The sequence below is a fragment of the Lissotriton helveticus genome, chromosome 4_1 (genome assembly GCF_964261635.1).
Source record: "Lissotriton helveticus chromosome 4_1, aLisHel1.1, whole genome shotgun sequence".
Lineage (NCBI taxonomy): Eukaryota > Metazoa > Chordata > Amphibia > Caudata > Salamandridae > Lissotriton > Lissotriton helveticus.
In genome coordinates, this window is record NC_136063.1 from 517,774,928 (window position 1) to 517,790,197 (window position 15,270).

Genomic DNA, 15,270 nt, shown 5'->3' on the forward strand with positions numbered 1-15,270 from the left:
AGTGGCCAACAAGATCAGTGTTTTGGTAAATAACATCCATTTCAATTATCCAGGCTGTGGAAACCAAAGTGCAGCTAGCACAAACCTTTTGTAATGTTAAAAAATCCTCTACAATGGTATTTGCAAGAAACTTATAGACTGATTACAGGGAACAGGACCAGGTTAATCAGACATTACAATCACTCCAGTGGCTTTCAGAAGAGTCAGGAATTTAAATACTAAGCACAATACACAAGGCCTTGAGAAGAGCTCACAAGGGGCATTATAGTACTGTGTCATCAATTCCAGTTATAAAATGAAATAACATATTGGAGAAGTAATCATTTGCCAGCTTTTTTATGTAAGTGTAATCAATTCCTTTCCCATAATCTGCAAAACGTTTTGGGACATTTTTCCCCTCAAAGTGTTTTTTGTCTTAACACCTATCAAGCTTTCTGGTCTTATGGTTCTAATGGCTTGTCAGACAAACTGGTCCACAATCAACACTTCTACTTCCCATTTGAGAGTAGAGGCTAAATGTGCACAATGTTATGTACATATATCCTCTTCTACTGGTGATAGTCAGTCTGTATTTCTTTCCAGCATAGATTATCATTGGGCTCATCATCCACTTCAACAGATGCAGGTTTAGCTAGAATTTGAGTATCAGGAGTCACAGGTTTGAGCAGAGAAACATGAAACACAGGATCTATTTGCAATGTACAGATAAGTCTAAATTCACAGCAACAGGATTCACCTTCTTTATGATCTTGTAGGGACCAATGAACCAAGGCTTGAACGTAAGGGGGCCCTTTAAAGCGATATTTACACTGTAATTTGGACCTAGTGTTCTATGAGCATCTGCATGCTTCTTATACATTTCCTTACCTTTGTCTAAATTCTCTAAAGCAGTGTGCTGTATATCATGAATGTTATCTACCAAGTTTTGTGCTGTGGGTATACAAGAGGTGGACCCTAAAGGGAGAAGCAAAAGATGAGGATAGAACCAAAAATTGCATTGAAAAGGAGACATCTGAGTGGAAGTATGTATGCCATTATTGTTAGCAAATTATGTAGCCTATAGGTAGATATTCTAATCATCAGTAGATATTGCTCAATACACGGATTCACTCTCTCACTCTGGCCATCTGTCTGGGGGTGGTGACTAGATAATAATCGAATATCAACCTGTAATGACTACACCAATGCTTTCTAAAATTTGGAGGTGAACTAAGAACCCCTATTTGAGGTGATAATAGAAGGAAGGCCATTCTGCAGAAAACTAGTGGATAACTCCTTTGCAGTGGGTAAATATTTCAGAGGCATCAAATTGGACATTTTTGTCAGGACGTCAACTACTGCTAAAATGATGGTATATCCCGGTTCTGTCAGTGGCCATTCCACAATTAAATCCATTGAAAAAGTGTACCAAGGGGCAGGAGGTGTGGGCATTGGTGTTAACAACCCTGGAGGCACTTGATTGGAACACTCGCCTTGTGCACAGATATTACACTCTTGTATGTTGTATAAATAGGCTAGTGACTTAAGAAGGGAAGGCCACCAGAAGTATCTAGGTAACAGTTCAAATGTCTTTCTTTCACCAGGATATCTTTGAGTAAATGTGTAAGACATCATTCTAATGCCTGTTGTTGTAATGGACCTGTAAGAACATACAGACTACCTTGTACATTAATTAAATCATGAATCAACATACTATTATGTATGAATGCTTCGGATTTGGCCTCCTCAGAAATGGTGCTTGGAATATGTCATCCAAAAACTGATCCTCTGAATAAACTACATCTACTATCTTCTCTCTTGATATTATATGGGGTTGTTCATTTTGATTCTTCTGTATCTGAAATTCCAATTGTGAAAGAGAATCTGTCTTCCAATATTGGAGCCCTGCCTGAAGCTGAATCACAAAGTCAAAATCACAAAAAACACTGCGCCCAGCATAACTGTCTCATGGATAGAGCTTGTGTAAACTTTAAAATGTTTACGTTTCAGTGATGAGTTAGCACCGTGACAGTATGCAGAGCACCCAACAAATAATGGAACCCTTCCTCAAAAGCCTTTTTAATAGTCAAATGTTCTCTATCCCCAAACAAATAGTTTTGTTCTGCAGGACTGAATTTGTGAGAAAATAAAGTGACTGGGTATAAAACTCCTGTGCTACGATCTTGTTGGGATAAAATACATCCCACAGCTATTTGTGATGCATCTGCCTCGAAGATGAATGGTTGAAAGTTATCTGGGTATTGTAATATAGGTGCACTGGTAAAAGCTAATTTAAGTCTTTAGAAAGCCCTTTCTACTTCAGGAGACCATTGGAAAACTATTACCTTTCGCGACAATCTGGTAATGGGAGAACCTAAGGAGGAAAACAGTTCAATTAAGCGCCTGTAAAAATTAGCTATACCCAGAAAACTCTGCACCTCCTTGACCATCTACAGGGACTTCCACTGAGTAATAGCCATCACCTTTTGTGGATCCATGCTCACCCCCTGGTCTGAAAAAGACATAACCCAAAAAGGAGACAATGGGAATGTGAAATACACATTTTTTAATTTTTACAAAAAGCTGATCCTTTTTTAGTCTCTGCAATATAACCATGACATGCGTCTTGTATTCTGTCATAGTAGATGAATACATGAAAATACCATCTATATATACAATGACACATATTACCAAAAACTCCCTCAACATCTCATTTATAAGAAAACTGAAACGCTACAGGAGCATTACAAAGGCCAAAACACATGACCAAATACTCAAGACATGAAACCACCCAAGAATGGCAATCACTCCATGACACAGATATATGGTACTATATTTAAAGTCCAGCAATGAGACTCATGTTTGTGTAATGCTGAGACAATTATTCACATCATTTGGTTTAAATATATACAAATCTGTCCCATATATTTCTGTCTAGAGAATCTTTCATGTGAAAAAATATATAAAACTTTGACTAATCAGTACGAATGATTAGATAGATGAATGTGTCATGTATGAGGTTTGCTTTTATTTTAACTACGAATATGAATACTATCTAAATTATCTTTAATAAATATTATTTTTGTACATTTCTATCGAGGTGTGTCTGTTCTCTCTTCCATAAATTGCTATTTTGTTCTTTTTGAAAATGTATTGAAGTTGCACTAGGAATTTGACAGTATGGCCAACTACTCACACAGTCCAAACTTTGTACAGAAAGCCGTCTTCCACTCATCTCCCTCTTTTACTTGCACCAAATGATATTGCCCTATTAAGTCTAACTTAGTGAACACCTTCGCCTCCTTAACCTGGTCTAACAAGGAATGAATCAAGGAGTAAGAGATACCAATTTTTTATAGTAACGCTATTGAGTATGCAACTTCGAAGACCTCCATCCTTACAAGGGATGAAAAATAGAGAAGAGGCAATTGAATACATTGGTCAAATGAAGAGGTCATGGCAACTGAGCATCTCATCCAAGTAGTCACAGAGATGTATGTTTTCCTTTTCTTTTAAAGCATAAATTCGACTACAAGGAATCTGAGCCCCAGGAATCAGATCTATACTACAATCATAAGGTCGGTGTAGTGGAAGAGCAGTAGCCTTTTTCCTCATCAAACATATCTGCCAGGTCCTTATAACACAAAGACAATTGGGGAATCTTAGTTCCATTAGTTGCCATGACGTCTTTACATAAAACATCTTCCTGTCTGCATTTGGTAGCTCAAACGTCAGATAGAAAAATAAGGGTTCTGGTAGCTCATTCAATATCAGGATTATGTTTCATAAGCAATTGAATACCTAATGTGGCCTGAAATTGAGGAGCCTACATTAAATCAAACTCTAAAATTTCTTAATGAATACCTTGGATTTGTAACCGTATGTTCTGTCTAGAAAGTGTATTGGGCCAAGACGTAGTATCACTTCCACCTAGGGTCTTCAGTTCTTCTATACTAACCTTTTGTCTTGTGGGAATTCCTAACTTACTAGCCATGTCTTTGGCCATAAAATTGTCTGTAGTGTCTGCTGCATATTTTCTCCAAGAAAGCAAGGCATGAATAAAAAATTGCTGCTGAGAGTGAATTGACGTAGTTTGAGCTAAACTATTTGAAACTATAAACCTAGAACAACCTGGAACTCTTGTCTCATCATGTTTCAAGTTCCTTTGTTTCCATACTCTCCTCTCCATTTTGGTTTCAGTGTTTATTCACGTAAGAAATGGCCTCTTAGTCTACAATATAAACATAATTTCATATCTCTTCATCTTTGTCTTTCACCGACACTTGAAGGCCGTCTTACACTCCTTATTTGCATAGGTTCTGATTCCTCTACCATGTTTTCAGGTTCTGCTTTCCTTTATTTAGGTACAAAAGTTCTGATGTCCAAACACCCTCTGTCTCTATGTCTTTTTGATAATCTGTGGTTCAATTTAACTACATGATCAGTTAATTCAAGATTCTGGAGGGTCTACTACTAGTGCAAAGAGATTCTTCAATTCCATCTCTTCATCCCCTGTGTACAGTGAACTACGTTTAGCCTCAGGCCAAGCAGATTCAGCTACCAATCGATTGAAATTAGAAAAATATGTCATCAAATCTCTGTTTCTCTGTCTTAAATTAGGCAATTCAGGTACCACTGATTGAATTACTGAATGATGATCAAAGAATCTTTTTCACTCTGTTTTAAAGGCAGTATAGTCATACAACAATGGATTGTTGCGCTCTACCAAAGGAATAGAGCAGGTTGAAGCAATCCCCCCCTTCAGTACAATACAAATGCCACTTAGATTGCTCTGTTTGAAAACATGCTGCCTTGCACATGAAGTGTAATTGACATTGGTTAATAAATGTAGCAAACTCTGTAGGGTCCCCTGTAAATCGTTCAGGTGGGCCCAAAGGTATAGAAGGAGCAGTTGTAACTTGAATAACTGAAGATGAGGCTTTCAGAATTATATTACCAAATGTGCCCATGCTTGTCCCTGGAGCTGTATTAGTGGCACTTGAAGACTGTAATGGGTATACGCTCTATGATAATATCTGTATTTTCTTTAGCAGATGTTCTATCATATGTGCTAAATCAGCTAATGTAATAACTCGGTTCTCCATGGTGCTCGGGCAGAAACCAAATGTAGTCTTGGCGTTCTATGAGATTCTCACCTTGTATTTCCACAGTTGCGATAGGATGCTAAGTAGCTAATCCCCAACTTCATTCTTGAAGTAGGAAACCCAACACTGTCAAAGTTTTCTGAGTTCAATGAAGAACAGGTGATGGGAAGAAATAACCAAATATCCCTCAGAGACTACTCTGGTATGCGACTGCTTAAGCACCCAATAACATTCTTCCTATAAGATGAGACATAGAGAGTACAAGAGAGTGCTTGCATGTACAATATTATTCAATGGTAAAGACAGATTGGAAATCAAGGCTTATCAGTATCTGCATGTGTTGGTCTAGTAAGAGGAAAACATATGTATAAGATGAAGAACTCCTACTGACCACTAAATTTACACTCTATGGTGTTGTCCACACACCTACTTTTACACTGTATATCAAGGAAATAGGTCGCAGTAGTGAATCTTTAAATAGTCCCAAAGACATTCATTCACATCAGGTATGTACACGAGGAATACTGTTCCAACCAAAAAACAAAAAGGTAAAAAATTTAAATACAGGGCCTTCTCTCATAAATCAGGTACAAAGAGCCCTACTTTTCTAAATATATGATGTCCCAACACCTTCACCAAATAGCTTTTATCTTCGTTTCTTTTGTGCAAAAGAGCTAAAGCACTCAAGGATCATGAAAGTGCACAGAAAGTGCAATTATAAATAAGTAACTCTGCTTAGTATTTTTCCCTGCAGGCGTAGCGCATTACCATGCTTTGAATTGACATTGATACTTTTTCATTATTTTTCCATACTCTTGTTCTATCAGGTTTCCATGAACTTCAGGAGTCAAATGAAATAAAATGTGAATGGGCTACCAGAAACATGGGAGAAAAAGCAAAACAACAGCCAACTCCACTTTCACCAGATGAAGGCGTCAATAACGACACAGCAGCGTGGTGAAAACCCGGAATCAAAAGGTAAGTGAATCCGATAGCAGGAAGTTGCAGGCATGAAAATTACTAGAATGCCAAGCAGATTCATTTTGTGTCCAGTCGCCTCATATGTGAGTTGGCTCCGCCCCTGTCATGCCTATTGTCCGGATTGTGGCAGGCCTGGCAGCTGGATTCGAAGACACAGGAGGCTGTCGTGAAAAATGGGGTGGTGGTCGTCAAGCCTGGCGATTCTATCATCAGACATAGAAGCTCGGATGCATCCATTAGGATGAGGCTGCACACTGTAGCCATAGAGGTCTCCAGGAGGCCCAATACTGCTGCTAGGAGGTCCAACTGAAAAGGATTTGCTGCTGCTGAGAAGAACATAGCGAGAGCTGTGACATAACCATGTGATGCACCTTTGTCAGATTGGCTTGCAGGCAGATCCTGATCTCCTGTCAGTTCTCAGAGCATGCCCTGAGTTTTGGATCTTGGTAAGAGGAGGCGACTTTAACATCACACCAAGGCTTCAGGACCTTGGGAGGGCACCACTTGGAGGCTAAGACTCACTTCAGCAGGGACTAGCAGCAGCAGGCAGGTAAGTTGCAGGGTCTCTGAGATGTGTTGTGTTCCTGTAGCTCACACGGGAGGCCAACCTGTCAGCACTTGGAGCTACTCTGGTGGTTCTGGGTTCAGGGTCCAGGCTTCCTTCCTTATGCAGACTCGCAACTAGGTAGTCCTTCCAGCAACAAGGCAGTCCTCTCAGCTACATGGCAGCCCTTCCAGCTGCAGGGCAGCAGAGCAGTCCTTCTTCTGAGTCTTCCACAGGTCCAGAAGTGATCTAAAAAGTGGTTCTGGAAATCCAATATTTATACTTGGAGCCAGCCTTTGTGTGTGAGGGGTATACTTGTTTCTGCATTATTGCGTATTGTTTTGAGGTTCAAATTGTAGAAATTGCTCTGCTTCTAGTCGTGATTTATTAGGGGTCCATAGAAATAAAGAGGTTAAGAACCGCTATTCTACAGTAATTCTTTGAGTGGTTATTCTTTTTCCATTTTTTGGGGTGTCTACATTTACACCCAAGTCTGGGAATGGAGTGGTTAAAGGAGAGAGCATTTCGAGTCTCTTATGTGTTGCCATAAAATTGATTTATTCACTGTATCCTATGATGCAGGTATTTTAACAAAATGACAACAGCACCATTTTGACAGTTCTGTTGACCCTGTTGCCAAATTCAAGTAAACAAAACATTTGTCCATCGTACTGTGCTCCTGGTGAAAGCCGACCGGTTCACCAGGCACTAAATTCAAGTCCAATTAGCTAATAGGAATATGGCTCCTTCACCCCTTTCTTAAAGATAATTTTAACCATTTTTGGCTCGAGGGCTAGCATGGTAGCTGGAATGGTGTCGGGACAGATGAGCAAGGGACAGAATGGTTATACTAATATGTGAAGCTAATGATTTTCAGTAAGAGATGGTCAATGTGAAAAAGATAAATGTTTCTATAACCGATCAGGAGCTTTATCTAAAGAGAAAAAGTGGAAACTCGTCAATTCTATGGCACCCTACTGTCTGGTGCAGAATCCAAAAGCGTCGAGCCATTTTCAAACACTTATATATATACACAATCCTGAATAAACCAAATTTGCACCAAGAACAGAGAACAAGACAAAATGAAATAAGACAAAAGGAAATCAGCCCTCCTTTCTTAATTAATTTAAATATTTAAAAGCGCTATAGAGAATTTCGTAGGATTTTACCTCAACGCTGTGCCCTGGCTGGAGTGAATATGCATTTTGTAATTTAATTCATCCGGGCTTCTGCATATCCAGGATAGGAAACAAGCAGGGCTCCATTCAAGGGTAGACACGTCAACCCACTATTTTCAGAGGGTAGATGTCATTTGCCCTGCTGCAAAGCTGCCCACTTTTAGCTGACTGCCAAGTTCCTTTCCTACTTCTCCACGAATCCTCAGAAATAACCTGAACTCATTCCGGTGGCATTTTCTGACACAGGAACACTTTCAGCAGCGCCTGCACATTGTCATCTTTTGTTCCAAGCAGCAACTTGCAGGCAGGTAGGTGGCTTATCAGATTACAGCTTCACCCATAACAAAAGCTGGACTTATGGGGCCATTATGCCTCATTTTGTTGGAGCTGGAAGTTATCAGGAGCCTCACACCTAGATGCAATGGAGGAAAACAAAGGCTCACATGTAATCCCTTCACCGGTACTTGACCTATTTAACGCGGCAAAAAATTTGCTGCAGTGCAGGCGTTCGGCGGAGTTGACGGGGCTGCGTTGACCGTTGGTCGTGCGCAGCACCAGGGAGGTATTGCTCGCGTCGGCCGTTGGCCGACGTAAGCACGGAAGGGGTTAAGAGAGAAATGCTTTTGACTTTATTCTGTCCCTGTATCTAAGAGATATGCATTCACTGTAAGAATGTCAGATGTGTTGCGCGCCCAGTATTTACATAAATAACAATTTAAATATCAGTACTTAGTTTTATCACGTTTAGTACTTTAGAACCACTCAATTTCAATTCAATATCAACTTTATTTCAGTTCTTTGGACCATAAAAGGGCATTAGATGAAAATTAAACAAGGTACTACTCATCCAAATGCAGGGTGTCAGAGAACTTTACATCACGTGTACAGATTATGCATTGACAATAAATCATATGTGTGTACATCAATATTAAACATGTCTGACATAAGACAGTGAGGATTACAAACTGTAGGAGCAACATTTCCTTCATACCTTACTGCGCTATATTAGAAGGATTACAATTTATGACATGCAAGTAATAAAAGGATCTCTGTCTTAAAAGCAGTAACCACTTATCCATTTACATAAAATAAAAAACTGCCATGTGTGTGTTACATAATGTGCTTTGCAGGAGACATATAACCCTCTATGTTACTTTGATTCAAAACTAGGACTAGGCAAAACATGTAGAGAGCGAGAGATAATAGGACCAGATGCATTCTCCCAAAGTTAATATCACACACAAAAACAACTGGAATGTTCAAAGGAATCAGTTGCAGAGGGGATTGGACACTGTTCAAAGGAAAGAGGTCTCTCCTCAAACCTCTTGGCTCTCCAAAGATATTGGAATATACGCCTCACTCAATTATCGTGACAGGATAACACCAGCAGGACGGACTCAACCAAAGATAAAATGGGAGTTCTTACAATTAAATCAAGCTGGATAAGCTGGGATCCCGATGAAAGATATACAGTTAAAAATACCTACAGGTATACCAAAAGGTTTCCTTTATATATAGGGTACCTGGAGTATGGCTAATACGTTTGTTGAGGTATTTTATTAAATGCATAGTTCAATTAAACCTCAAAAGATTGCGCCAACACGCTTCGGCCCTCTCTATGATCCCGTTCGGGTCTGGGGCCTGTTCTGAGGGTTTTCTGTAAGACATAAAGTTGTTTAACGAGGTTAAAGGTGGACACAGATCTTTCCAGCATATATGTTATCCTTCAGAGTTATCTTGCCATCATTATTATTCCCTGAGTTTTAGCTGGCACACAAAGATCTTTGCAGCAGATGCCTTAACTCCATAAGATATTTTAAAATACAGACAATGCAACCAATTAAGCAGATCAGATGTACTGCCACATTTCTTCTTGTTGTCATTTTCTTTGTAGCAGGGTTAAAAAAAAGTATAAGTTGAGGTCAAGATTTCGCGTCTGGGTTGTGTCAATATTTTGTCCCAAAGCAAAATCTAATTTATTAAATACTGTAATGCGGTTAAAAAAGAAAATATCACTTACCTGCAGCTGGTCACTGCCTCTCCTCCGTCCTCTTCTGTCAGCTGGAAGCAGACATGCTTCCTCAGTCAATCATAAAGCTACTGTCACCAGCATGAAAGCTGCGTTGTGATTCGTCTGAGTGGCCTGGTTTGGCATTCAGACAGGGAGTTGGATTCTGTGCATGTTTTCGACCCAGGCTGTGCAATACACCCGGGTGGAGAACATGCATGACTGTTTGGCCGTCCCAAGACGGTCAAACCGTCATGAGCACTTAATTAGGTGCACCAACCACTCCTCCCCTCGGCTGGCTGTGACAACAGCCAAACCCCGTCCCAAAACTGGCTTCAGCACAGAAAAATAAAATGATAAAAACATAGCATTATTGTAATTTTATTTTTCCTTTCTTGCACTGCTGTAAAGCAATGGGGCGACGCTCCTTCGCCTTAGGGGAGGAGCCGCAACTTTGAGAAATAGGTCACCAAACGAATATGGAAAACCAGCATCTCACAAGTGACTGCTTTTCTTAACGGCAGTAATGACAACGAGTGTTAAGCAAGAACATGACAGCTCCTCAGTGCCAATTGAAACTAGCTTTTTCGTTGTTGTAGCAGTACCTCTCACAAATGAGGCTGATTTTTGCTGCCGCAGGGTGCGTCTGTTCTGGGTCTTTTCTCGGATGCTCCGTGTGGTAAAGGTAAAAAGCCCGCTCATTGCGCTGCAGGGGGAGAACAGACTCTCGGGGCCTCAGTGGTTGTCACATAGCACTGTAATGAAATGATTACTGTCTTTCAGCTGGCATTTCAGACAGCGATCGCGTGTACGAGGCTGCTGGCATTACTCTGCAGCCTTCCTTTGAACACCGCAGGAGCTGGTTCGTTTAATTAGACACCGAAGTGAGCAGGCGGCAGCAACAATAGCGCCTTTTACCTCCTGGATGGCAGGTAGTCTGACACGCGGCTGCACCTTTCATCCTCCGTAATGAAAATCAGCCGCCAGCCTGGGATCAATGTTTAATGAAGCGTGGGGAGCGTGGCCGCGCGGGCTGCGAGCGCGTGACCGTTTTCCGGAAATGGATGTTTAATTGTATTGACTGGTTGCGAGGGGGTCAGATATTAATAATCCATTGGTATAAGAATGAACATGATTGAAATTACAATGAAACGTTCTTTAGCTTTCACGGAAAACATGTATTTCGTGTTCAGGCTAATCGACCAGTTGAGTCATATTGTACATGGCAGGCTTTCAAGCAAAATCGCCTCTAAATACACGGAAAGGACAGCAGAGACGCAGTTGTATACTTTATTACTGCATAAGTGGACAGTCACAAAACACATAAAGTAATTAGTTTTTGGACAAGTGAGACGGATAGGCTGGAGAGTGGAGTCCAAGGAAGACATAACGATTTATTCAAGCAGACACTAGGAGGAGTATGTGTACACAGTTCATCTGTCTCAATACCTTCTTTGGATACAATAAAAATATAAATTGCTAGTTATATTTGGCATGCACGTCAATGGTGGATAGAAGCCAAGCAGCAGCTTTTAATAAACGCAGTGGGGGTAGAGGTTACCGCCACGGCTCCTCTTTCTCGTTACATTACTGACAAATGAGGCTGGTTTTGTAAAGAAAAAGAAGCGTTGTCTTTCCCCGGGGGTGGGATCCACCTATACCAATCTGTAATAACCGCCGCAAAAGGGAGACACATTTCCTTCCTAGGCTTTTTATCTGTCTAACAAAGCACATGAAAGTTGTTGTGGAGGGCTTGCTCCCTACGCTGGGGACTCTAACAAATCCCTTGCGCAGCTGGTGACACCCCGGCGGCGCAAGGTAAGTGTAAATAAGCCCTGAAAGCTTTAGTCTCCCTATCTCCTCGTGGTGTTGCTGGTTGCAGTTACGCCGCTGTCAGGAGCATAGAGCATAGTGGCAGGGGATTGTGGTGCTGGTGGGAAGCAGAGCCATGGAATTCCAGCTTGTAGCCCCTTGTTCTAAAAAAACAGGTGCTGAGACGGGTCCCTATCGCTCTCTCCATGTTTGCCTTCATCCTCAGGATGATAAAAAAGTAACTCTGCAGCAGTGCCACCCTTCACTACACTTTATGTAACTTCAAAGAGACTCGTTATAGTTCTTTTACAGTCTCATCATTTCAGAAGTAAAGCATTTTCAATATTTCAGGCCATAGTTGTTGTTTATTTATCTTATGCAACCAACATCTATTGGCAAAGCCAATACTCCTGGCTTGTTGTAGGTGCAATGTTACTTGTTGTGTCATATATCTGGATGCAATGACAGAAGCAGCAAAGTACTAGTCGGATGACACACTATGCTAAGCACAGATTTTTAGTTTACATGCTTAAAGCCATGCCCTAATAACATCGACCATGCCCCATTGAGGGACCCCCCAGTTTTTTCATCTCACTTAAAGCCCTGGCCCTGCTGCGCATGTGGCTACACGGTGGGTATCAGTGCAATTAGGGGAATGTTGTGTTGGCTCACAGCAGGAGGAGCCATTAGAGATGTTTGAACTTCCTGACCTCCTTATACAGTAAGTGTGTTCAGGTCCCATCTGCATGTTTTTTTCGGAACCTTCATATTTTAGTAAGGCCCTTAGGAAGACCAGGTATGCGCAGCATCTATTCTCTACTTCAGCATTTATTGTGGTGGGTCAGGCAGGAGTTGTGGTGTTGTTGGGACACAGTATCATCAGGACTTGCCTTGTGGTAGTGCCCTGCTGTCAATAGTGTTGTGCACGAATGCAGCAAGTTTTGTTGTCAATCCCAGAATATATGTGTTACTTTATGATAGTAATGGGTCACTGTACATGTATTTTTCTGCTGAGTCCTTAGCTGGGACAGTGATGTCTTATTTGCTCTCCAATCTCTAAACTGGCCTTGCCAACCAGCTTGAGTCTCCTGTTCTCGTCCACCCTCATTTGCATGGTTGTGGCAGTGGTGGCCTGACTTGCTTCTACAAGCTGTGGTAGTGAAAAAAATGCTTGACTCTTAGTTACTTATGGCCTAGTGGTCTAGGTCTCTTGAATCAGTCAGTAGGATGAAGGTTCCTTCTGTAAGTAAGTAAGTATTTCTTTATTCGGTTTTTATCATGTAAAAAAAAACATAAAAGCAGTTTCACACATAAATTTCATTTCACATTTTACATTAAAACTCAATGCTGTAGCTAAAAAAGTGTTTTAAAAAACGTGTAATAGTTCTAAAATATATACAACTTAAAAACAGATTCATGATATATATATGGAACCTTGTAATGGAAGATCCTCTTACTTGTTACATGCATGATTATATTTATCGATACGTGTGACTATGCAATAATATTTACAAATTTGTTCGATGTCGAAAAATACATTTCAGAAACTTAACAATGTACTTCGATGTCCACTCCTCACCCAAAAACTGTAGAAATAGCAAGGCCGGACGGCATCTTCTGATGCCCATAAGTTTTAATAACGGAATCAGCCAAATCTTTCTATGCCCACTGTAATATTTACAGAAAAAGAAAGTGTGAATTGTTGCCTGAGTAGAAATCTCATCACACGGACAAAGAGGTAATTCTGAATCCCAGTAATTTCTTATTGGGAAGGCAACCAGACGGTGTAAAACATTTAACCTGAACCTAGTCAGGAGAAATCTCTCAAAGGTGGTAAAGTCATGGGTTAGATAAGGCTGAATTAAAAAAGTTGTTTGAACATGCCATACAGTGTTGGACAGAAGGTTTAGAGGCTTCTTTGGTTATGAATGAAATTGAATGAAATTTTATTTGTAACGCGCAGCTATGCCCAGTGGGCGTCAAGGCGCCTACACCAAAATATAAAGCTGGTAACAGACAGAAACAGAGCCTACTGGTATGCCTTAATAAAGAGCCAAGTTTTCACAGACTTCCTAAAGAGATCAAGGGAGGGAAGTCGTTTGATTTCAAGGGGGAGTGAGTTCCACATCAGAGGTGCCAGTATGGAAAAAGCTTTGGACCCCCATCTGGCCTTCTTGGCTCTGGGGATTACCAGTTGGTGTTGCTCGCTGGATCGTAAGCATCTGCTCGGAACATATCTGATAAGTAATGAACCAAGGGCATCAGCCGAGCCTGCAGTTAGAGCCTTATAAGTGAGGCAAAGAAGTTTGAAGGTGATCCTTGACGGAATGGGGAGCCAGTGAAGGTTCTTCCTCGCTAAGGTCATAGATGACAACCAGGGCAAAGCGAGAGCAAACCGCGCTGCAGCGTTCTGTATGACCTGTAGACGCTGGAGCAAGCCCTTGTTGGCCCCGGCGTACACTGAGTTACAGTAATCGAGCCTTGAGCCAACAAGGGCAATCACCACCTGTTTCCGCGCCTGTGGGGACAGATAGTGCACAATCCTTTTCAGGGTCTTGATAACGCCCCAACAGGTCGCCACCGTTCTATTCACCTGTAGCTCCATGGAGAGCTGGGTGTCAAAGATGACACCTAGGTTTCTAGCAGATTTAGTAGGTATAGGGCAGCTGCCTAAAGAAGGGGGCCACCAGTCATCTGACCATATGTCCTGGTCCTTGCCAAAGACCAGGACCTCTGTCTTGTCCCCGTTCAACTTTAGGGAGTTGGAAACCATCCACTCTGCAACAAGTTGCATGCAGGCCCTAAAGTTAGAAGCAGTTTCACTGACAGAGTGGGTCAGGGATACCATAATCTGCGTGTCGTCCGCATACGACACTACCTCCATCCCCTGAGATCTTACAAGTCTTGCAAGGGGGGCCACGTAGATGTTGAACAGGGTCGGACTCAATGCCGACCCCTGTGGCACACCACATTGCAAAGACTTGGCAGGGGAGAGGTATTCACCTAGCATGACACGTTGCTCTCGATGTTGTAAAAAGGAGCTCAGGAGACTGAGCGCTGGTCCGGCTACCCCTGCCTCCCTTAACCTAGATGTTAAAGTCAGGGGAGACAGGGTTATCCGTAATTCTTCTAAATGTGTACGGGACAACGCCTGTAGTGCTTTCCTTGATAATGACCGAATAGAGGTTGGTACTAGATAGTGTTTTTCCAATCCTAGGTGATATAAGAAGCTTTTTATATAAGACAGCTAGCCAATTTTGTATGAGTGGTCCAAAACCATACAGTCAGAAATGATTCGCTGTGTGAATTCATTTTTGTCTGTCGACCAAATTCTATGCCAGAGGAGGAGTGGTTGTATTTTGGCTAGATCTGATAAATAAGAGATCCCGAGTTCCATATGACATGAAAAAGTAGATACGCTATTTTGTACCGCTAGAAGGAATCTCAAAAAAATGTTCTCAGCCACTTGTAGATTGTTGGTATTTGCATACCCCCACACTCCGGCCCCGTATAGCGCTACTGATTGGCATTTAGCTCTATATATCTTTAAGAGCTCTACCGGCATCCTCTTTCCCAATTATTTAGAAAAATTTACGAGGGCCGTAGTGGCTCTCATAAGTTGGAATTTTCTGGACTCGATTGCTGATTTACAATTAAGTTTAT

The 15,270-nt window shown here is 41.4% G+C and overlaps 1 protein-coding gene across 1 annotated transcript in view; it reads right to left on the reverse strand.

Annotated features, from left to right (window-relative positions):
• Positions 1–548: 548 nt before the first annotated feature.
• Positions 549–15,270, reverse strand: part of LOC144828020 (uncharacterized) — a 60,619-nt gene continuing 45,897 nt past the window's right edge. Inside the window, exons 3-4 of the mRNA XM_078686161.1 lie at positions 868–954; positions 549–688 (exon numbers count right to left, since the gene is read on the reverse strand). Coding sequence (XP_078542287.1) covers positions 549–688; positions 868–954 — 227 coding nt within the window. The remainder of the gene's footprint in view (positions 689–867; positions 955–15,270) is intronic.